Here is a 23,230-nt window from a genome sequence, read left to right as displayed (position 1 = left end):
GCTGCTCATGGAGTCACTGCAGATGACGATGGACGTACCTGAGCAGGAACGCATATGCTCCAGAGCGCGCAATATGGCCACCAGTCCTGCAGTAAAAATACTGCAGCCAGCCAGCAAGGAGCGCTGTTCAACATGGGCAGCGTGAGCAAAAGCGTAGGCAGTGCGACCATCAACCAGGGAACCATCAGTGTAGACAGTCTCACAGCCCGAAAATGAGGCGAGGAGCGCAAGAAAACGGCGACGGAGGGCCACAGGCGGAACCGAGTCCTTGGGTCCAAGTCCAGACGGACGGACGGCCGGGGCAAACACCAGGGGGGTGTAGGTGCACGAACCCGGAAGGGAGGCAGAAAAGGGAATGACCCCAGTTCCAACAGCAGGGACTGGACACGGACAGCTATGGAAAGCCCAGACCTAGGTCGACGTTCGGGCAGATGGAGGACCATGGCAGGGAAAAGCAGGCGATGACTGGGATGGCCCGGAGAGCAATGCACGTGGACAGCATAGTCGGCGAGCAAGCGATGGCGGCAAATCCGCAGCGGGGGAACCCCGGCCTCCACCAGTAGACTATCCACGGGGCTCGTACGAAAAGCACCAGTTGCAAGCCAAACCCCACAGTGGTGTATGGGGTCTAACAACGTCAACAATGAGGGTGATGCAGACCCATAGGCCAGGCTCCCATAGTCAAGCCTGGACTGCACAAGGGCTCTGTACAATCGCAACAGCGTGCAGCGATCTGCACCCCAAGTAAGTAGCAGTCGCAGAGCTCTTAGCAAAGTGCGCGGCAAGGTGTTCAGCAATGGCGGCAGCGTCCGTGCAGCCAGCGCCGTCCAAGGAGATCCCAGGGACACCCATAGGGGTCTGGTATCCATAAATCCGCCTGATCTGGGACCACACGAGCGAGGGGGAGACACGGAAACCCAGGGATGAGACATACCTCTCCCAGCACTCCTGCTTACGCCGTGCAATAAGACGACGGGCCGAGGCACGGAGCCTCTTAAAGGCGATGAGGGTCTCTAGAGACGGGTGCCGCCTATGACGCTGGAGAGCCCGCCTACAGCCGCGAATAGCCTCAGCAATCTCCGGCGACCACCGGGGTACAGCCTTCCTCCGAGGGAGACCAGAAGAGCGGGGATGGCAGCCTCGGCCGCAGAAATGATTGACGTGGTCAAGACACGGACCACATCGTCAATGTCACCCTGTGGGGGAGACTCAATGGTGGCAGCGGAAGTAAAAGCTGGCCAGTCAGCCCTGTTGAGAGCCCTGCGGGGCAGACGCCCAGAAGAATTACACTGGGGCAGTGACAAATAGATGGGAAAATGGTCACTACCACACAGGTCAGGATGCTCTCTCCAGTGGAGGGATGGGACAAGTCCGGGGCTGCAAAGAGAGAGATCGATGGTCGAGAACGAGCCATGGGCCACACTGAAATGCGTGGGAGCACCGGTATTCAAGAGGCTAAGGTCGAGCTGAGCCAACACATGCTCCACGGCACGACCGCGATCATCGGAGACAGTCCCACCCCATAGAGGGTTGTGGGCATTGAAATCGCCCAGAAGCAGCAATGGTGGCGGGAGTTGAGCCAGCAGCGCAGCCAAGACATGTTGGGGGAGCTCCCCATCCGGAGGAATGTAAACAGAGCAAACACTAATAGCCGGCGAGAGCTCAACCCTGACAGCGACTGCCTCTAAAGGCGTCAGAAGGGGTACGGGCGAGCTACAGACAGAGTGGTGAACAAAGAGGCAAACTCCACCTGACACTCGTTGGCAGGCAATGCGGTTCTTATAGTAGCCTTGATAACCGCGAAGGACAGGGGTCTGCATTGCTGGAAACCAAGTTTCCTGCAGAGCAATGCAGAGAACAGGGGAAACACTCAGCAGCATCCGGAGCTCAGGCAGGTGGCGAAAATAACCGCCGCAATTCCACTGGAGAATGGAAGCAGTAAGGGACTGGGAGGGTGTGAAGGCGACTAAGAGGCAGATGGCGGCTCAGAGCCAACTGCCGCCACCGGGGGAGAGTCAGCCGTTCCATAGGAAAGGCCCCGAGGGTTCCGTGAGGGCGAGATCCGCGGCAGAGGCGAGGATCTCCACCTCATCCCCGGAGCCAGAACTACTTATAGCAGGTGGTACTGAAACCGCCGGAACGTCCTTCTTCTTGGACACGTTCCATTCCTTCTTCTCGCGTCTGTCCTTAGGGTTAGAGGGCTGGGAGAGCTTCTCCGAAGGAACGTCGGAAGCCGACGACGACGCAAAAGCCCTACGACCAGCAGGTGGCAGAACCTTCAGCCACTGGCTGACATCCGGCTGGGTAGGAGGAGAAACGGAGGAAGGGTGAGCCCCGAGGGACCCCTTCTGTGAGAGAGGAACCGGCAGAGGCAACGCCGGCGGAGAAGGAGGAGAAGGGATCGAGCCCCCCGATTTTGGTGGAGATGTCACTCCCGAAGTAAGTGTGGGGGGAGCAACAGAAGTGGGTTTGCCCCCAACTGCTAAGGGGGCAACAGAGGAAGGCTTGCCCCCAGACACGAGGGGGGCAGACAGAGATGCACGGCCCCGAGGGCCAACTGAAGGCGGCACAGATGAGGCGACAACCGTCGCTCGCGTGGGCGACGATAACATGGCTACAGCATAAGATGTTCGAATGAAGGCAAGATACAACCTTTCATATTTCAGTTTTGCCTCTCGATAAGTAAGCCGGTCCAGGGTCTTAAATTCCATTATCTTCTGCTCCTTATGAAGAACGGGGCAATCCGGCGAGCATGGAGAGTGGTGCTCCCCACAGTTGACACATACAGGCGGAGGCGCACATGGAGAATCAGGATGTGAGGGGCGTCCGCAATCTCGACATGTAGTGCCGAATGGTTAACGGGAGGACATACGCCCAAACTTCCAGCACTGGAAGCACCGCATCAGGGGAGGGACGTATGGCTTGACGTTACAACGGTAAACCATTACCTTGACCTTCTCGGGCAAGACATCACCCTCGAAGGCCAAGATAAAGGCACCGGTGGCCACCCTGTTAGTCTTGGGTCCTCTATGTACACGACGGACAAAATGTACACCACGTCGTTCCAAGTCGGCTCTCAGCTTGTCATCGGATTGTAACAAGAGGTCACGATGGTAAATAATCCCATGGACCATATTTAAGCTACTGTGGGGAGTGACGGTAACAGGGACATCACCCAGCTTATCACACAAGAGCAATGCGCGTGACTGGGCTGGGGAGGACGTCTTGAGGAGGATGGACCCATTCCTCATTTTAGACAACCCCACCACTTCCCGAAACTTATCCTCCAGGTGTTCCACAAAAAACAGAGGCTTCGTCGTAAGAAAGGAGTCACCATCAGTCCTGCTGCAGACAAGGTATTGCGGTACGTAAGGCTTCCGCTTGGCACTAGATCCTCGTCCCTCCCATGGCGCAGCCAACGAGGGGAACGACTGAGGGTCATATTGCACAGCATCAAACTCAACTCTGCCTCGCTTAGAGACTCTGGTGGCCGTGCGACCACCAGCTTGGTGTGATTTATTGCGCTTCATTGCGCCACATCTGCCCAGATGCCACCTACTCCGAACGAGGGCTCTCCCCAAGGGCGCCACCCAGCCAAAGCAATGGGTACCTGGCCGATATACCTTTTGCCCGGAGTCCCCTTGCCCCAGACAAGATGGGCACATACTCCTTGGCATGCATGGGGAGGAAACAGCTCTGGCATCTGTAGTGCGATCCCTGCGTGGTCAGGGGGCTACCACCAAGAGGGTACATGACGACCCCACCACAACGGACTGGCTACCGTGCTGGATTTTAGGTGTTGAAAGGGTCCACAGTTGTCGTGGGCGCTAAGAAGGGGATTGCGCACAAGACGAGGAGGAGGAAACCCAGAAGACGTTGGGTGTAAATCCCGCCACACGACAATAGGTAACATGCAAGATGGTGGTGCATGATGGAGCAATAGAAAAACACCACGTAAGGCGTCCTTCCCCAAATGGCACGCACTAACGACGGAAATTTGGAAAAAAGGAGGTCAAACCCAAGAGGGGACCATCACAGAATGCCGAAATGTTTGAGACTCCTTTTAGGCGCCTCTTACGACAGGCAGGAATACCGCGGGCCTATTCTTACCCCCGAACCCGCAGGGGAGTACATTGACCATGAGGGAGATTTTGTTGTGTACTTACTATTTTTGTTACAGGTCTTCTTTAAGTTTTTGTATGATGGATTGGAGTGAGTGTGGAAACTGTGTTAAATCAATGTTTTTTTTGTAGTGAGGTGTGTTCAGAATATGTTAAGTAAAGGGGGAAGTTCAGTGGTCCATCAGTTGTAGCTGGAACTATTGAGTCCCAGTTTAATAAAAAGTAATATGGGAGAGGCGATTCACAGATTGGTTTGTGGGTGCAGGAGGCTGTTATTTCAGGGCATTGGTATGCCAAATGTGTTTTGAAGGTTTTGCACAGTCATAGTAAGAGGGAAATTGTGGTGGATATTGAGGAATACAATGAGGAGGTTACCACTGTGGTGTCAGATACCTTTTCGTTTTACCAAGGGTTTGGAGAAAAGGAGTTATGAGCACACTTAGTCATTAACCACAACATACAGTTTAAGGATTATGACACTGAGGCTTGTACTAATACTGTTGTTTGTTTTTTTTTTTTTTTTTTTTTTTTTTTGGTGGGGGTTAACATTAAATATGTTATAAGGAGGGGGAAAAGGTGCTCTTCCAACCTGCAATCCCATTTAAGTGAGTACTGCTGATGGTTGGTTGGTTGGCTTAAAAGAGGGGGAAGGGGAGCAAACTATGAGGTCATCGGTCCCTTGTTCCTAATGAAACAATGCCACAAGAGTGAGAATAAAACAGAGGAGACATATAACACATAATGGAAAGAAACGAAAGACCACTAGAATGAAGGAAAGGCAACGAACACTAAAAGGAACAAAAAGAGGACAAGAAAATAACAGAGATGCAAGAAACTGTTAGAAGAGAGTAAAATAAGGAAGCAGATTACAGTGACTGGCCGACCACAAAAATAAAAAGGAAAAGCTAGCCACCCTGCAACACATTAAAACCTCCACGTTAAAAGCACTAGGGTGGAGGACACAGAAGGTCAAAGGACATGCGCTAAAACTCAGATCGAATGATAAAACCCACCCTCACGGATGAAATGTAAAACCAAATCAGCCGATGAGGCGTTGTCTGCTAAAATCAATGATAACGAGTCTGGCAACCGAAGATGAAGTCGCAGGGCAGCCAAAGAAGGACAGAGCAGAAGAATATGGGCCACTGTCAACCTGGCGCCGCACCGACACTGAGGTGTGTCTTCACGGCGCAGGGGGTAGCCATGGGTCGCCCATGCATGGCCAATGCAGAGCTAGCAGAGAACCACAGTGTCCCTGCGAGAGGCCCTCATTGAGGACTTCCACACATTTGTGGTCCCCTTAATGGCTCTTAGTTTGTTGTGCGTACTGATATTTTGCTATTCCATCTCCCAAAGCTGAAAAACCTTGTGGCGTAATAACGAACGCAGGTCAGTTGCAGGGATGACCAACTCCAGAAGTGGTTTCCTTGTAGCTTCTTTGGCCAGCCTGTCAGCAAGTTCATTTCCTGGGATTCCGGTGTGACCAGGGGTCTAGACGAACACCACTGAACGACTGGACCATTCCAGGGCAGAGATGGACTCCTGGATGGACACTACCAAAGGATGAAGAGGGTAGCATTGGTTGATAGTTTTCAGGCTGCTCAAGGAGTCAGTACATAAAAGAAAAGACTCCCCAAGACATGAATGGAGATACTGAACTGCATGAGAAATGGCCACCAGCTCTGCAGTGAACACACTGCAGCCATTGGGTAAGGGATGCTGCTCAATATGGCCACCGTGAACGTAGGCAAAGCCTACACGCCCATCAGCCATTGACCAGTCAGTGTTAACCACTACAGAGCCCCGAAACATGTCAAGAATCAAGAGGAAGTGACAGCAGAGAGCTGCAGGGTTAACGGAGTCCGTAAGGCCCCGAGACAGCTCCAGACAAAGTAGTGGCCGAGGCGTACACCATGGAGTCGTATGTGAACGGACTGCAAGTAGAGGTGGTAAAGGGAAGGGCTCTAGTTTGCAGAGAAGGGACCACACGCAAAATGCAGTTGTTAGCCCCGTCCTGGGCCACCGATGTGGGAGATGGATTGCCACGAGTGGGAAAAGGAGATGGTAATTCAGATGCTCAGGAGAACTATGAATGTGTGCTGTGTAACAGGAGAGCAGTTGTGCACGTCTGATATGCAATGGAGGGACCCCAGCCTCCACCAGCACGCTTGTCACCAGACTTGTCCTAAAAGCTCCTGTCACTAGTCGAACCCCCACAGTGGTGCACAGGGTCAAGTAAATGCAACACTGAGGGTGCTGCCGAACCATAAACCACACTCCCATAGTCAATTCGGAATTGGAGAAGGGCTCTGTAGAGCCGTAGCATCATAGAGCGATCTGCATCCCAACTGGTCTTGCTCAGGCGGACGGCACTGAGGTGCTGAGAGCACTTCTGCTTAAGCTGACGAAGATGAGGAAGCCAAGTCAATCGAGTGTCAAAAACGAAGTCTTAAGAATCGATATGTCTCCACTACAGCGAGTGGATCATCATGAAGGTAAAGTTCTGGGTCCGGATGAATGGTACGACACTGACTGAAGTGTATGACACACGACTTTGCGGCTGAAAACTGGAGGCTGTGGGCTAGAGCCCATGACTGCTCCCTGTAGGCAACGCTCAGCAACACCAGTACTGGACCAGCAGTACGAAATGCAGAAGTCATCTGCATAAATAGAAAGTAAACAAGACGGAGGGCCCGACAGCTGGTACTAGACTGTTAATGGCCACTAAAAATAGAGAGACACTCAATACAGAGCCCTGCGGGACTCCATTCTCCTGAATATGGATGGAATTATGGGAGGCACCAACTTGGGACACGGAAAGTACGGAGCGACAGGAAGTTTTGGATAAAAATCGGGAGCAGGCTCTAGAGACCCCACTCATACATTGTGGCAAGGATATGATGTCACCAGGTCTTGTCATATGCTTTATGCAAGTCAAAAAAGACGGCAACCAGGTGTTGCGGTGTCTGGAAAAGGCTATTCGGATGGCAGACCCGAGGGACACAAGATTATCAGTGGTAGAGCGACCCTGGCAGAAGGCGCTCTGACGTGGAGCCAGTAGGCCACGTGACTCCAGGACCCAACCCAACCGCCAACATACCATACATTCCAGCAGCTTACAAAGAATGTTGGTGAGGCTGATGGGCTGATAGCTATCCACATCAAGCAGATTTTTACCGAGTTTGAGCACCGGAATGATGATGCTCTCCCGCCATTGCGATGGACAGGTGCAATTGCACCAGATCCGGTTGAAGATGATGGGGAGATGTCACTTGTAGTCAGATGAGAGATGTTTAATCATCTGGCTGTGGATCCGAACAGGCCCAGGAGCTGTATCGGTGCAATGTGCAAGGGCACTGAGGAGCTCCCACTCTGTAAATGGGGCGTTATTGGATTCACTGTGGCGTGTAGTAAATGAGAGGACGTTCCCTTCCAGCCGCCGTTGGAGAGTGCGAAAGGCTGGGGGGTAATTCTCTGACGCAAAGGCTCGAGCAAAGTGCCTGGCAATCGCAGTTGTGTTGATAGATAACACGCCATTTATGGTAACACCAGGAACACCTGTTGGGGTCTGGTACCAGAAAACACGTTTGATCTTTGCCCAGACTTGGGAAGGTGATGTATGGCACCCAATGGTCGAGATGTATCTCTCCCAACACTCCTACTTCTGTCGTCTGATAAGTTGGCAAATGCGGGCACGGAGCCATTTAAAGGCTATGAGGTGCTCCACGGAAGGGTGCCGCTTATGCCACTGTAGAGCTCACCAACGCTCCTTAATTGCTTCAGTGACTCCTGGCGACCACCAACGGACTACCATACACCAGGGGCACCCTAAAGAGTGAGGGATCACATTTCTGCCTGTAACAGAACTGAAATGATGGTAGGCTGCCAGTAATTTGGAGACCGCGCGTCGGAAATGGGCACGCTGGCGTGAGACTGCCAGGGAGCGCACCCTGATGCCATCTATTGTTGAAACCGGGAATTAGCGTGAAGCTGACACCAGTGGGAACTAGCGGAAAGGCACCACCGAGCTATCTGTCAGACAATGCATTAAGCTCTCGGACTCAAATGTATTCTTTTTATTGTTAATTATAAGTTATTACTGTATAATTTAATGTTGTTAAGTGCTAGTAGTAAATCATTATGACTGGTATGAACTCCAGGGTAATAAATATAAAATTTCTTAAACACTAAAGGATTTCGATAAAAATGTGGTAGGGGAAGGCCCCCACTCTTGGTGATACGAGCATCGCTAGTGGTAGCTGGGGACACAGGGACTGAACAATAGAATGGCCTTCCTTGGGAGTGTTGACGTGATCGGACATGTGTAACCCTGCTCACGCAAAAGTGATTGTGAAATGGCAAAGAGGCGAATATTGTCGCCGTTTGTGGAGTAAAACGCGACGAATCGTTATTGAAGTCGTCTCTATGCCACTGGGGCTGATTGTAAGAGTTCCTGCGAACGTGCAGTAGCTTATACGAATGTTACGGCTCGTGGTTCCAACTGCCATTAAGGGCATGAGGCGTGACGAGTTGCGTTATCCACATACATCTCACCCCCAGCACCGGCACGTCTACCCAAGGCAAGACTGCTTGTAATTGTTAATTCGAACTTTATAGAAATGTAAAAGGAGAATACCAGTTTTTCTTTTTCTGCAAGTACAGAGGACAGAATACAGTTATGAGTAAAAATACGACGCATGTTGTTCATTGTAAAGTGTAGTAACCTCAAACACAGTAGAGTGAAATTAGGCTGAGGCCAACATCGCCTCTTTCATTTACAATTCCTTTTGTTGTAGAATACTTTAGCGTATAAGAATGTTGAAAAGAGCAATGGTCACACCAGAATGAGTCGCCATTTTATAGTTAACTTAATTTTTTCTGAGTAACTTTTTAAGTAACATCACTTAAGCAATTCTATATCAATTGTTCAAAGAGTAATATCCAAAATCATTACATAAAGTTGAAGGATAGAATTTTGTTAACCCAAGTTGCATAAATAGCCTTGGTAGTAATTACCAAGTCAACACACAGAAATTGGAAGAGTATTTGCTTTGTTGAATCACCATGAATGATCAGTAATAGTAATATTCAAAATTAAGTTTAAATTCAACTCAAGCCATTTCACTTTGAAACGAGCCAAAAATTTATTTATTCTTTTGCTCCTTCAGAGCTGACGACCATAGTTATAAGTATCTTCAGGAGGATTCGACGTTAAGTCTGCTGCTCTCGTCGTGCTGCTAGCAGTGATGATTAGATACATAAGCTCACTACCAAGTTAAGTGGGTCAGGTACGCAGTGTTACCATGTGAACTGTAGGGCACTGTAGGCCGTGGATCGAACCCGTTCAATCATCACAACTCTTTGGGAAATAGTCCGGTTAGGAGTGTGCTTTAATCATTAGGTAAATACTGGCGAGTAACGGTCAAAATGTACACGCAAGTGAATTTAATAGCTTAGCAAGGTCCAAGTAGCACATAGTTAATGTTGTGCAATGGCGAGGGTAGGAGCGGAGTAAAAGTGAATTGAGTGTGTGGCAGCTGTGCTGTATTCAAATATTAACAACTTGAATTCACTACTACCTCTTACCATTAGGACTGAGCTATTTACTGTTAAAATATGTAGCAGTAAGCGCAAAGGCGTGACAGCTACAAGTCCGTATTGGTGATATACATACGGAATTACGAAGCAGGTCATTCTGTCAGGGGAGGGGGGGTTAAAACAACCGAGTCAGTTGAGAACATACCCCATTTACTGACGGAAGGATTCGGCGGTTCGGTCGTATGCCACAGAAACAATTGTTGTAGTCACCTGCTCAACCGTCACATCGATGTTACCATGTGTGGGAGATTCAACGGTGACAGCATAGGTGAAAGTTTCCCAGTTTGCCAAGTTTAGAGCCCATCTAGGCAGGCGTCTGCGGGCCTGACGCTGGTGCAGTGACAACAAGATGGGGGAGCGGTCACTACCACACAGGATGTCATGTGCTCTCCAGTGGATAGATGGGAGAAGCCCTGGGCTGCAAGTTGATAAATCAATGGCCGAGTAACTACCATGAGCCACACTGAAATGTGTGGGGGCCCCAGTATTCAAGAGGCAGAGGTCAAACTTAGACTGTGAAGTTTCGATATTTCTGCCTCGGCCAGTAAGCACGGTGCCACCCCACAAGGCGTTATGGGCGTTAAAATCTCCCAAAATAAGGAAATGTTTAGGGAGTTGATCAATCAGTGCAGCTAATACATTCAGCAGTACTGCACCATCTGGAAGAAGATATACATTGTAGACACTAATTTCCTGCGGCATCCTTATTGTGACAGCCACAGCTTCAAGAGGGGTTTGAAGGGGCACAGTTTCACTACAGACTGAGTTTAAGACATAAACGCAAACTCCACTTGACACTCAATTATAGTCGCTACAGTTCCTGTAATATCCCTTATAGCCACAGAGGGCAGGGATCCGCATTGCCGGGAATCAGATTTCCTGGAGAGCAATGCTGATAGCTGGTGTAAAGCTTAATAGTGCCGTAGCTCAGCCAGGCGGCGGAAAAACCGCCGCAATTCCACTGGAGGATGTAGTCATCGTGAGATGGGGAATGCATGGAACATTCAACGAGGTAGTTTATGCATCAGTCACCTGCTGTCACCGACTTATTGCCTGAGCAGTCTATATCCATTGTGTCTGAGGGTCTGGTGAGATCTAGGTCCTCAGCGGGCACCAAAATCTCCACCCCATCCTCAGACACAGAACTTGTAGGTAGCAGAGGTGTGGGTGCCACCACAACTTCCTTGGTCTTAGGCGCTCTCTCCCCCTCTCTCTCTCTCTCTCTCTCTCTCTCTCTCTCTCGCTGCTCCTAGGGTCTCCCTGGCTGGGAGGACTTCACTGGCCCTCCGAGACTGAGGATGCATGTGAAGCCCTACACCAGCTGCTTTTGGGCTCTTCAACCACTGGTGGATGTCATTTTTCCCATTAGCAGAAACCTAGGAAGGGAGTGACCCAAGGGACCCCTTCCTAGTGAGAGAAACCAAAGAAGACTTACACTTCTCCAACTTAGAAATGGGGATGGACGTCCCTGATGGTTGGGCTGGGCAGGGCAGGGCAGGGCAGGGCAGGGGGGGGGGGGGGGGGCATTGTTGTGGAGGCGTAGGACGATGTCATATGCACAGGATGCAAGCGTTCAAATTTTCTCTTAGCCTCAGTGTAGGTCAGTCGATCCAGGGTCTTGTACTCCATGATTTTTCTTTCTTTCTGGAGAATCCTGAAGTCTGGCGAGCAAGGCAAATGGTGCTCTCCGCAGTTGACACAGATGGGAGGCGGGGCACATGGAGTATTGGGATGAGATGAGCATCCGCAATCTCAACCTGACGCTGGAGGTACAGCGGGAAGACATATGGCCGAACTTACAGCATTTAAAGCACTGCATTGGGGGAAGGATATAGGGCTTTACATCACAGCAGCAGATCATCATCTTGACCTTCTCGGGCCATGTATCACACTTGAAGGCCAAGATGAAGGCACTGGTGGCAATCTGATTATCCCTCGCACCCCGGTGGACACGCCGAATGAAATTGACACCTCATTGCTCTAAATTGGCACTCAGTTCATTGTCAGACTGCAAAAGAAGGTCCCTGTGAAATATGATACCCTGGACCATATTTAAGCTCTTATGGGGGTGTGATGGTTACAGAAACATCGCCCAACTTGTCACAAGCGAGTAACACCCGTGACTGGGCATAGGATGCTGTTTTGATCAAGACTGACCCAGATCTCATTTTGGACAAGCCCTCCACCTCCTCAAACTTGCCTCTAAATACTCAACAAAAAACTGCGGCTTCACCGGAATGAAAGATTACCCATCAGCTCTCAAACATACAAGGTACCGGGGCAAATAAGATCCGCTGGCATCCTTAGCCTGACGTTCCTCCCTTGGTGTGGCCAGGGAGGGGAACGATTTGGGGTCGTACTTCTGTGTGTTGAATTGAGCTCGTGATCGCTTAAGAGTCTGCTGGTGTTTAACCACCAGCAAGAGATGATGGACAATGTTTCATCGCGTGTCATCCTTCTGATGCCACCAACTTCGACCAGAGGCCCTCCCCATGGGCACCACCCAGCCACAGCAAAGGCCACCTGACAGGATGGCCATTGCCACGAGTCCTGATGCCCCAGGGTGATGGGCATCTACCCCTTGGCATACGTGGGGAGTTAATGGCGCAGGCATCAGCAGAGCGATTCCTATGTAGTCAGGGGGCTACAACCAACAGGGTAGATGGCGGCCCCACCACAATGGACTGGCTACTGCACTGGATAGCAGGTGCAAAAAAGTCCATGGTCATTGCCGATGCAAAAAGCAACACTGCATAGTGCATGGTGGAAAATGCACCCAGGAAGGTGTCCTTGCCCAAGAGATGGAGAATGGGTGGTACTGCAATGTGACGACGACAAAGTGGGCCAAAGATCTCAATGAACAATGGACACAATGCACCATGTCAGGCGCCCTTCCCCAATTGTCTCGCTCTTCGGGAAAATTTTGAAGAATGGAGGTCAAACCCTACAGGGGATCATCACATAAAGGCCGAAACGTGTGAAACGCCTCTTACGACAGGCAGGAATTCCTCGGGCCTATTCTTACCCCCAGACCAGCAGGGGGGACTGCTGATGGATGAGTATTCCTGAGAACTTTTGTATTTCTTGGTATTTTTTATGGCAGTGAGGAGGATATATGTACTCTACATATTAAAGGAAAATTTCACAATGTCACCTTTGTGAATGTATATGCACCTACAGAAGAATCATATGAAGATACTGTGGACACCTTCTGTGATCAGCTACAGGTGGTTTGTGACAGAATACCCAAAATATGATTCCAATATAGTTCTTGGTGACCATAATGCAAAACTGGGAAAGCAAGAGGCATCAAGAAGTGTTTTTGGTAAGGATAGTCTGAATGCTGAAACTAATAATAATGGTATGAGCATTGCCCAGTTTGCTTCTGCAAACAAGATGAAGGCAGTAAGTACCTGTTTTCCAGGAAAAAATCTACATAGGGACATGGAAAATACCTGGAACAAATGAAACATACCAAGTAGACCATATATTGGTGTGAAAGAGGTCAGCATCCGATATGGAAAATGTGTACACTTTACGAGGAGTTAATTCTGATTCTGACCATTACCTAGTAGGAGTCAAAATGAGACAAAACCTTGTTACACCTGCCAAAGGAAGTAGTACCCGAGTAAAGTCATGGGATATAGAAAAACCAAAAGATAGGGCTACTGTTATGGAGTACCAGAGCAGACTGAGACAGGAGTCACAAGTTACAAAAGATGGTGAAGATAATGTAGACAAAGACTGGACCTCTATTAAAGACGATATTAGGACAACAGCGCATGCAATATTGGGGGAAACAAGGAGACTTAGGAATGAAGACTGGTATGATGATAAATGTAGACAGGCAGTGGAACAGAAAAAGGAAGCAAGGCTGAAATGCTTGCAGCGGAATATAGATCAAATCAGGCATTATATAATGAAAAGAGAATAGAGCTAGAAAGGGTATGTAGAAGGAAAAAAGGGAAGCCATGAAGAGAAAGATAGAGGACATGGAAGCGCACTACAAGGAATGAGAGCAGAAAATTCGACAAGAAAATTAAAGAAGGAACTCCACAATATAGAACGAAAATAACAGCTTGTAAAGACAAAGAGGGAAATTTGGTGACAGATAAACAAGATGTTCTAGATAGATGAGGAGAATACTTCAAGGGAATTTTGGAGGGCAATCCTACCAGAAATGAGCAGCCACTCTATTACACCACAGATACAGTAACAGTGGATCCAACATTAGAGGAAGTATAGAAGGTAGCGTACTAAGTAAAAAATTACAAAGCACCAGAACCTAGCTGTTTTTGTCAGAGCCTTTTGTTGGTAAGTATTTTTTGTTAGTTTGATTATAATGTAATTTTGATCCTTTGTCTGTTTCTGGTTTATTGTCGATTCGTTGTATTTTAAGACGTTGTGGATATGAGGTTTTTTTGGGTTTTCAAGTAGTTGGTGGGGTTTTGGTGTCATTGATGTCTCGTGAGCTATGTAGGTTGTGAGAAGTTTGTGGTACTGGTAATTTTGTGTTTGGACTGCAGGAAAAGATGGCTTTGTTTGAACCACACAGGTGAAGGTAATTTTGTGATACCACGTTTCAGAGGTGCTTGTACTGGTTTTATGGTGTCAAGGGATTCATTTGAATTATGCTGGGGTTTTAGTGATACCACTCCCTATAGCTGCATGTGTTGGATCCTGGGTATCAAGGGCTTCATTTGAGCTATATAAGTGAAGGGAATTTTGTGGTATCATATTTCAAACTTGCATATGTTGGTTTTTAGGTATAGAAAGCTACATTTGAGCTATATAGGTCAAGTGAAAAGTACAGTTCTTGTGGTTTTGTGTTGGATAGATACTGCCTACAGGAAAGTTAGAGAGACCTTTGGAGAAAAGAGAACCACTTGTACGAATATCAAGAGCTGAGATGGAAACCCAGTTCTAAGCAAAGAAGGGAAAACAGAAAGGTGGAAGGAGTATATAGAGGGTCTATACAAGGGCGACATACTCGAGGACAATATTTTGGAAATGGAAGAGAATGTAGATGAAGACAAAATGGGAGATACAATACTGCGTGAAGAGTTTGACAGAGCACTGAAAGACCTGAGTCGAAACAAGCCCCCAGGAGTAGACAACATTCCTTTAGAACTACTGACAGCCTTGGGAGAACCAGTCCTGACAAAACTCTACCATCTGGTGAGCAAAATGTATGAGACAGGCGAAATACCCTCAGACTTCAAGAAGAATATAAGAATTCCAATCCCAAAGAAAGCAGGTGTTGACAGATGTGAAAATTACCGAACAATAAGTTTAATAAACCACAGCTGCAAAATACTAACGCGAATTCTTTACAGACGAATGGAAAAACTAGTAGAAGCCAACCTTGGGGAAGATAAGTTTGGATTCCGTAGAAATATTGGAACATGTGAGGCAATACTGACCCTACGACTTATCTTAGAAGAAAGATTAAGGAAAGGCAAACCTACGTTTCTAGCATTTGTAGACTTAGAGAAAGCTTTTGACAATGTTGACTAGAATACTCTCTTTCAAATACAGGGAGCGAAAGGCTATTTACAATTTGTACAGAAACCAGATGGTAGTTATAAGAGTCGATGGGCATGAAAGGGAAGCAGCAGTTGGGAAGGGAATGAGACAGGGTTGTAGCCTCTCCCCGATGTTATTCAATCTGTATATTGAGCAAGCAGTAAAGGAAACAAAAGAAAAATTCGGAGTAGGTATTAAAATCCATTGAGGAGAAATAAAAACTTTGAGGTTCGCTGATGACATTGTAATTCTGTCAGAGACAACAAAAGACTTGGAAGAGCAGTTGAACGGAATGGACAGTGTCTTGAAAGGAGGATATAAGATGAACATCAACAAAAGCAAAACGAGGATAATGGAATGTAGTCGAATTAAGTCGGGTGATGCTGAGGGAATTAGATTAGCAAATGAGACACTTAAAGTAGTAAAGGAATTTTGCTATTTGGGGAGCAAAATAACTGATGATGGTCGAAGTTGAGAGAATATAAAATGTAGACTGGCAATGGCAAGGAAAGCGTTTCTGAAGAAGAGAAATTTGTTAACATCGAGTATAGATTTAAGTGTCAGGAAGTCGTTTCTGAAAGTATTTGTATGGAGTGTAGCCATGTATGGAAGTGAAACATGGACGATAAATAGTTTGGACACGAAGAGAATAGAAGCTTTCGAAATGTGGTGCTACAGAAGAATGCTGAAGATTAGATGGGTAGATCACATAACTAATGAGGAGGTATTGAATAGAATTGGGGAGAAGAGGATTTTGTGGCACAACTTGACAAGAAGAAGGGACCAGTTGGTAGGACATGTTCTGAGGCATCAAGGGATCACAAATTTAGCATTGGAGGGCAGTGTGGAGGGTAAAAATTGTAGAGGGAGACCAAGAGATGAATACATTAAGCAGATTCAGAAGGATGCAGGTTGCAGTAAGTACTGGGAGACGAAGAAGCTTGCACAGGATAGAGTAGCATGGGGAGCTGCATCAAACCAGTCTCAGGACTGAAGACCACAACAACAACAGTGTTATGTGGTATGTTAGGAATGTTCTTCACTTGATTTTGTAGATAATATTTGTTTTGCAATGTTGCTGTTTTTTTGTATCGTTGTATATTTAGATTGTTCCCACTCCGAACACCTTACTTACTGTCGCTGTCCTGTTAGTTTCATTTTATTGCTGGAGTGAAATATCCTCCAGTCATTTTTATTTTTGTTTGTGTGTTTTGGTTACCATATTGTATGTGCTGGAAGTAGGCGTTTCCACCATACTGATAATGTCATGGGTCGAAGCAGATGGATGGAATCAAATGCTTCCCTAACACCTGCTCTATTGCGGTTAGTTGCAACAGTTCTTTTCAATAGATGTTAGTCAACGAATACGACACTTTTAGTTCTTTTCAGTTAGGCTTCTTCAGTTATTAAAGGTACAGATATAAAGCACAATTGTTTCCTTTCACTCTCCATGTGAGCCAAATATGATGAAACTGTGAAAAATTTTGCAAAGTCTTTCTTTCTTTCAAGCTCTCCTTTAAATGCTAATTAGGAACAGTCCTCTGAATTAACATTCTCTCTTTTTGAAACAAAATACTTTGATCCCAGATGTAATTCAGCTGTGCTCTTGGCTTCCACTACAATTCTGCCTGACTCACTGTAAACAAAAATTGAATTCATGATCTTGTAGGAATATTTTCCAAAATAAATAAATTTCTCATCGTCTCTGTGCCCATAGTCAACTTTTTCCACTGTCCATCCAGTACATTTTCCTTGAATAGTGTGACTGAGTCAGCAGTTATAATTCTGTATAGCTTTACTTTTCCCTTCTTAGCCAAACATAATTTACAGTTATGCTTTGTGGTAGATGGGCCAAGGAAGATATCTACTATAGTCTAAACAATAAGATAGAGATGGCAACTTAATGGAAAGTTGGTAGATGACACTAGACAGGAATTACATAGTAGAAACATGGGTACAGTAGCCAGCATTAATAAAAACATAATCCATAGAAAAATCTAAATGAGACTTTATCCAGCAGTGGATGTCAAATCTCTATCTTTCTCAGGTTTTAATTCCTTTTCCGTAATAGAGAAAATGAACTGGATATATACTGATTGCAATCACTGGTTACACTCACAGATCCAGAGAGACGAATGACTGTTAAAACACTGTATCAGTAGACATACAAGGTACACAAAATTTGGTGGCTCAGAAATACTGCATCTCTCTGTTGACATGATTTAGTTGTAAAATTTTGAGTTCAATAGAAAAATCAATGAAATCATAGGCATATATGGCTCTGACAAATTGAAATATGCTACACTTGGATGGATTTTCTCATGCCATACACATGTGGCAGTCAGTATTGCACTAATGGTTTGCAAACATGCAACAGAGTCTAGAGTTTTTTGCGCACAAAATTAGCGGCAATTCCATGTAATGTGAATCTCTGAGCAAGTAAATAAATACGAAGACACGCCCATATGCTGACCATTTCTTTAACAAGGCTATTTCTTAAAATTTTTAATCTACAACAAAATTTGTTGAATGTAAGGCAACCACGGGTTAACGGAGGCGTCCGATCCCACCCGCTGGCTTTGTCCCGTGACGTAAGGGTGTTGTATTGTGTGAAGTCATGACGGCGTAAAGTTTAGTTTATGAGTGTGCAGTGTTTGTAGATGTCGCCCTGTTGCGGTTGGTGGTGTTCTCTGGTGTTGTATTGGGTTCATTTTGATGTCGGTGCTTGAAGTGTGCATTTATCGATTGTGACTGTTGTAGAAGTACAGAAATTAGTTTAGTGAGTTAAGAATTAAGTTTCCATTGTGTTTATGTTATTGTGGTGTTTTTTTATGTTATTGGTTTGCTGTTTGTCACACAGTAAGTCATTTAATTCAATTTGTGGCTTCTTTTGTTAGGTACGGATATGACTTCTAAGTTCACTAGTGCGCGTCTGCGGACAGAAATGGGGGACGACATGTTGTCAGTCATTAAGTTTATGCAACTTTTTGGGCTTGTGACGGAGATAGTGAAATGTGGCATATGCAAGCGGAACATGCGAGTTGGGGGTTAGTGTGTAGCGTTGGAACTTTTTTATTGCAAGCAGTTTTTTTTTTTCATCTATTGTTCGCGTGTTATGATGTTCAGCAGGGTTTTTGTGTGCTGTTGGGTTGGTGTTATTTACTGCATGTGTTGGTGGTTGATGTTTTGGTATCGGCACTTGTGGTTGATTTATGTATCTTAGGGAAAAGTACTTGATTTCAAGTTTTTTTGGCATGTCAGTTGTATCTGAGCTGCGTAGGTCATGGGAAGAGTTCGATTCCACTTTGTCGTCGTAGCTGTGTGTGTTTTGTTATCGTTGCTGTGGACCTATATAGGTCAAGGGAGGTGTCGGATTCCAATTTTTGGGGTCTAGTGTAGCAGGGGATACAACCCGTCAGCTTTGGACAATGACGTCACAAGTCGCCAGATAGCAGTTTACCATTTTCGCTTTTGCTGTTATGTTTCAGTTTCGTTTTTTTTTACTGATTGCTTAATAAAGTGGATCTGTTTATTCAATCTCGCGAGATTTTTTTTAAAAAAGCCAAAAAACATTTATCAGCCACTGAAGGGAGCTACAACACTAAGAAGAATCGCTTCTCGATTGGCGACTTGTGACGTCAATGTCCAAAGCCGACGGGTTGTATCCCCTCCTAAACTAGTCCCAATTTTTGTTGTTTTAGGTGCTGGTTTTGTGGTATCGATAGTTGCAGTGTGATTATAATTTTTTTATTAGTTGGTTTTTATTTTGTGCTATCGACAATTACGGTTGAGCTACGTAGGTGAAAGGAAGTGACCGATTCCTGTCGATATTGTAAGTGTAGCGGAACTTGGGAATTACGTGGTGTTTTTATGTCGTCGTTTTGTGTGGTTTGGGATCGTGTGTGTGTCTGTATGTTTTTATATTTGGTTTGTCCACACCCAAAAACCCCCAATTTCCCGCGCTGATCCATTTAGTTTGATAATATTTTTGGAGAGAGATGTGTGTGTTGTTTTCACATGTACTTTCATGTTTGTCGTCGTTTATGTAATGACGTCATAGGCGTCATATTAGAAACGTTGAGAATGGTCGTTTCCGCCATATTGGTGACGTCATGGGTCAAAACAGACGGGTGGAATCGGACGCTTCTGTAATCTATTCTGAAATTCATGTAAGACGTAGACGACGTTGTCAGGTAGAAATGGTTTCAAGTTCTTTTCGAAGTTTTTATCTGTCATCAACTGTCATCCACAAAGGTGGTGGTAAATATTTTATGGCTGTATATTGTCCTACTTTCTGTGGAGAAGTAAGGTTGAGTTGTAGGTAATAGAGGCTGCCTTTGTTCTTAGCGTTACATCTATCATTGCAACTATTATTCTCAAACTGAGTCAGATTTCTCACAACGAACTTCATCGGGAGTAAACATAGCAAGATTATCAGTGCCTTAACTCTGCACTAAAAAAAAAAGGACATGAATTCGTTATTTCACTTGGTCACGTCAAAGCTTACTAAATGTATTTGTTAAATTTCTGAAGTTCGTAACATTAAGTATTGATAAGCGATTAAAACTACTTTTTTTATTCTATAAATCGAATATCATTACTTCAATTATATTATTTTTCGCCTGGTATCTATCGAATTTCACTTTCTCGGAATCCGTATCATATTGTTAAAAAATTTGAAGTTTCGTTTCAGAAATAATATTGGTAAAGTTGAACTGCATGTCGAACTTTATTTAAACACTTTTGGATATAAACAAGGCATTACTTACGTCCGGCAGTGATTTCCCAATACTCAAATTGTAGATCTTCACGTTATTTGGATTAGAAACTTGCATGGTAGTCAGTAACTGAACTTCGTCTCACTAATCACCCGAACACACCTCATACACTCGCACGTGTTCCACACTTCCCACAGTAAACAACAATCAACAAACCTTTACTGTCAAAGATATTTCAATGAGCAGCAATCTTCGACGGCAGCAATGGAAGACCTAACAAATGTCTGACAGAGATATTACAATTTGAATTTGTCAAATGTTGCTGCTTTACCAAAGACTTTTGTTGCAAATTTTTGACAGTAGGGTTCGCGAATGCAGTGCGGAAATTTAAAGTAAAGTATCGGTTTGTTTTTGAGGGGAAAATGTTAGGTAGCAGCAGACGTAATGCCCAACAAGGGAGAGTAGTGGGATGATCTGATTAAGAAGGATGATTCTTATCAGTTCAAATGAATTTACTTTATTGTTGTAATGACAGAGTGTTCAAAGTTCTTGTTTGTGTACACCACGGTCGTCTGTCACGGTAGTGTGTAAGCACTGTACAATTGCAATTGCATGGAGTGTGACAGAATGAGTGAACATAATTTCTTTTACGGACTAGAAAAGCTATCTATTACTAGCGGAATACCCGAGCTGCTCGTAAGTATAAGAAAAATTTGTTGTGTTTCGGACAACGTTTTTGTTTTGACATTAGGAGGAATAGTTTGTCACGGAATTATCGTGCATGAAGGTGAAATAACTACACTGATACTGCAAGAAACAAGTATTGTAGCTGTCGATATTGCTTCAAATGCTACAACTCTATTTTACGTTGATGAAAGTGGTAGAGTATTTAAGGTGTCTCCACACAATCTGGAAGATCACGAAGAAATTGCCTTAAATCAAGATTCTAGATGTTGTGCCCACGGTTTCCAAACTGCAGGACATACGGCCAAAGTAAAACAAGTTTCTGCGACAGATTACGGTTGTTTGTTTGTAACTGAGAATGGTGAGTTGTGGGCGTGTGGTGAACATCCCCAGCTGTGTGTACCAAGTATTGAACCACAGAAAGTGCTGTTTTTTGACAGGCGTGTTATTAATGTAGCCTGTGGTTCAGATTTTTCGTTAGCTTTAGTGAATAAAGTAGAGAAGTGTCCTTCAGAGAAAGGTGAATCAGATGAGGACGAGGAGGTGTTTGTGTCAAATTGCCCATCATGTCTTAGTGAGTGTGCTGTATCGCCAGTGTCACAGCAGTCACTGTCAGATACATGCCCCTTGGGGCTCCACATCCAGCAGCCCATTGTTGACCACTGTTCATCATCAACAGCAAGCAAAGACAACTCAGCTGATGACAAAAGGACATCAGATGAGTCTACATCTATTTCTTCGAGAGAGTGTACAGCTCAGAAGCAGAATATCCATCATGATAATTCAAATGAGTGTGAAAAAACCGACCAAATTTCAGATGAAATTGAATGTCAGGATTCAACATCTGAGAAAATACTTGGTGAAGAAACTGACATTTTAAATGAAAACAAGAGTGACGAGATTAAAGCAGAGAAGAGGAACGAATTTTTTATAAATACTGACGCTGCAAGACAGTTTCTGACTAGACAACTGTCTTGGGTTTCAACTTATGGAGGTGCCGGGGAGGACTTATTGGTTGAATGTGCTGAAGCATCACTTGTTCGTCCATCTCGTATAATAAAGCAGAATGTATCAACTGTCGCAAATTTAGTATATGAGGGCGTCAAGACTGTTGGTGATAGAGTTGCTACTCTATCGAGGCATATGAGTGGTGGCTCAGAAACTAGTGAAAATGTACAAAGTAGTATAGGAGACTTTGAAATATTTGACGATCTAAATTGTGATGAAGAAAAACACGCTGATCATCTGCCAGCACTAAGTTCAAGGTGAGATAGTCCATTAAACTTTCTTACTATTACTAATAGTCTTTAGTGTTTAAAAAGGTAAATATCTTTCTACCAACTAGTTACAAAATATATTTTGGTCTTTCTTCTTTGTATATGTCAGTTCACTTGTATGAGCAAGTTCATTTGAAATGTGGAGTTCCTTTGAATTAGATCTCTTAGGGAGTTGAGTTTTATTATTATTATTATTATTGAAAATAACTACATACATTGACTAGCTACATGATGATTAGCCAACAAGTCGTACATTGTAACCATGATAATCATTATAATGTGGAATATATTGTTTGCACAACAGTTACATAAATTTGATTTACTGAAGCCTGCACAATTTACACAGTTCTGCTTAATGGTAATAACAGTAAGAGTTGGGAGGGAATGGGTGCAATTGAAAGTACTAGCAAAGGTAGTGTCTTACTCAGTGCAATATCTAATTGCTGCAAAAATGAACATGTGCTGTGAAATCTCCTTGGGATATTCCATAATCTGAGAATTTGTGTTCTGAAGATAGTAAAATAACTACAAAAGTAATATTTCAATAGACCAGATGTCATCTTTGAGTGACATTCTGGGATCTTGAGGGAACTTGACTTCCTTAGAAACTGGATTGAACCTGTTCTTTCATATGGCTTGCTACTGTGTCTGGAGTGTTATGCCATATTTTCCCTGTCAGATGGTGGGGGAGAAGATGTAGGCAGTCAGGGTGGCTGCTCTTACCATCTCATGCTTAGGGTACACGTTCACTTTTGGCGAGGAGGAATAAATTCATCCATACTCATGTTGCAGCCAGATTCGTTTTTTCATCTTGTACATGGTGTAGTGATGCTCCTGGCTCACACCCATTGGGCAGGACAGGTGTCAAATTCATGGTCTTTGGTGGCAGTACTTGCCAGGGGTCAATGGAAGCGTCCAATTCCACCCCTCGGCTTTGATCCGTGATGTAAGGCTGTTGTAGTGTGCGATGTCACGACAGCACGAAGTTTAGTTTGTGAGAGTGGCGTGTTTGGAAGTGTCATTTTGATGTGATTGGTGGTACTCTCTGGTGGTGTGTTTATGTGTTGTGTGTTAGTTGATGTTTTTGGTTTAGTTGGCATTTGTGACATGTTTATAGGTGGCATATTGTTGCCATCGGTGGTTTTCTCTTGTTGTGTGTTTATGGGTAGCGTGTTATGTGGTGTATGGGGTTCATTTGCGTGGCAGCACTGCACGTGTGAGGAATCGGTGGTTACTGTGCTTTCAGTGGAATATTTTTCAGTGAGTTAACAATTTTGGTTTTGTTGTGTTGACATTATTGCAGTTT

At 45.2% G+C, this 23,230-nt stretch overlaps 2 protein-coding genes across 3 annotated transcripts in view; one reads left to right on the top strand and one right to left on the bottom strand.

Annotated features, from left to right (window-relative positions):
• LOC124596271 (nucleolar protein 10) overlaps window positions 1-20,225 on the bottom strand; it is a 109,382-nt gene extending 89,157 nt beyond the window's left edge. Inside the window, exon 1 of one of the 2 annotated variants that reach the window (XM_047135347.1) lies at window positions 20,015-20,225. In XM_047135347.1, coding sequence (XP_046991303.1) covers window positions 20,015-20,080 — 66 coding nt within the window. In that variant the 5' untranslated portion in view covers window positions 20,081-20,225. The remainder of the gene's footprint in view (window positions 1-20,014) is intronic. The other variant, XM_047135346.1, reaches the window with a different exon arrangement.
• An 11-nt stretch (window positions 20,226-20,236) lies between these two features.
• The window catches only part of LOC124596270 (alsin), a 186,565-nt gene continuing 183,571 nt past the window's right edge, over window positions 20,237-23,230 (top strand). The window contains exon 1 of the mRNA XM_047135343.1: window positions 20,237-21,912. Coding sequence (XP_046991299.1) covers window positions 20,576-21,912 — 1,337 coding nt within the window. The 5' untranslated portion in view covers window positions 20,237-20,575. The remainder of the gene's footprint in view (window positions 21,913-23,230) is intronic.

The sequence above is a fragment of the Schistocerca americana genome, chromosome 2 (genome assembly GCF_021461395.2).
Source record: "Schistocerca americana isolate TAMUIC-IGC-003095 chromosome 2, iqSchAmer2.1, whole genome shotgun sequence".
NCBI lineage: Eukaryota > Metazoa > Arthropoda > Insecta > Orthoptera > Acrididae > Schistocerca > Schistocerca americana.
Note: the sequence above shows the minus strand (reverse complement) of the source record. Positions and strands in the feature narration are given on the sequence as shown.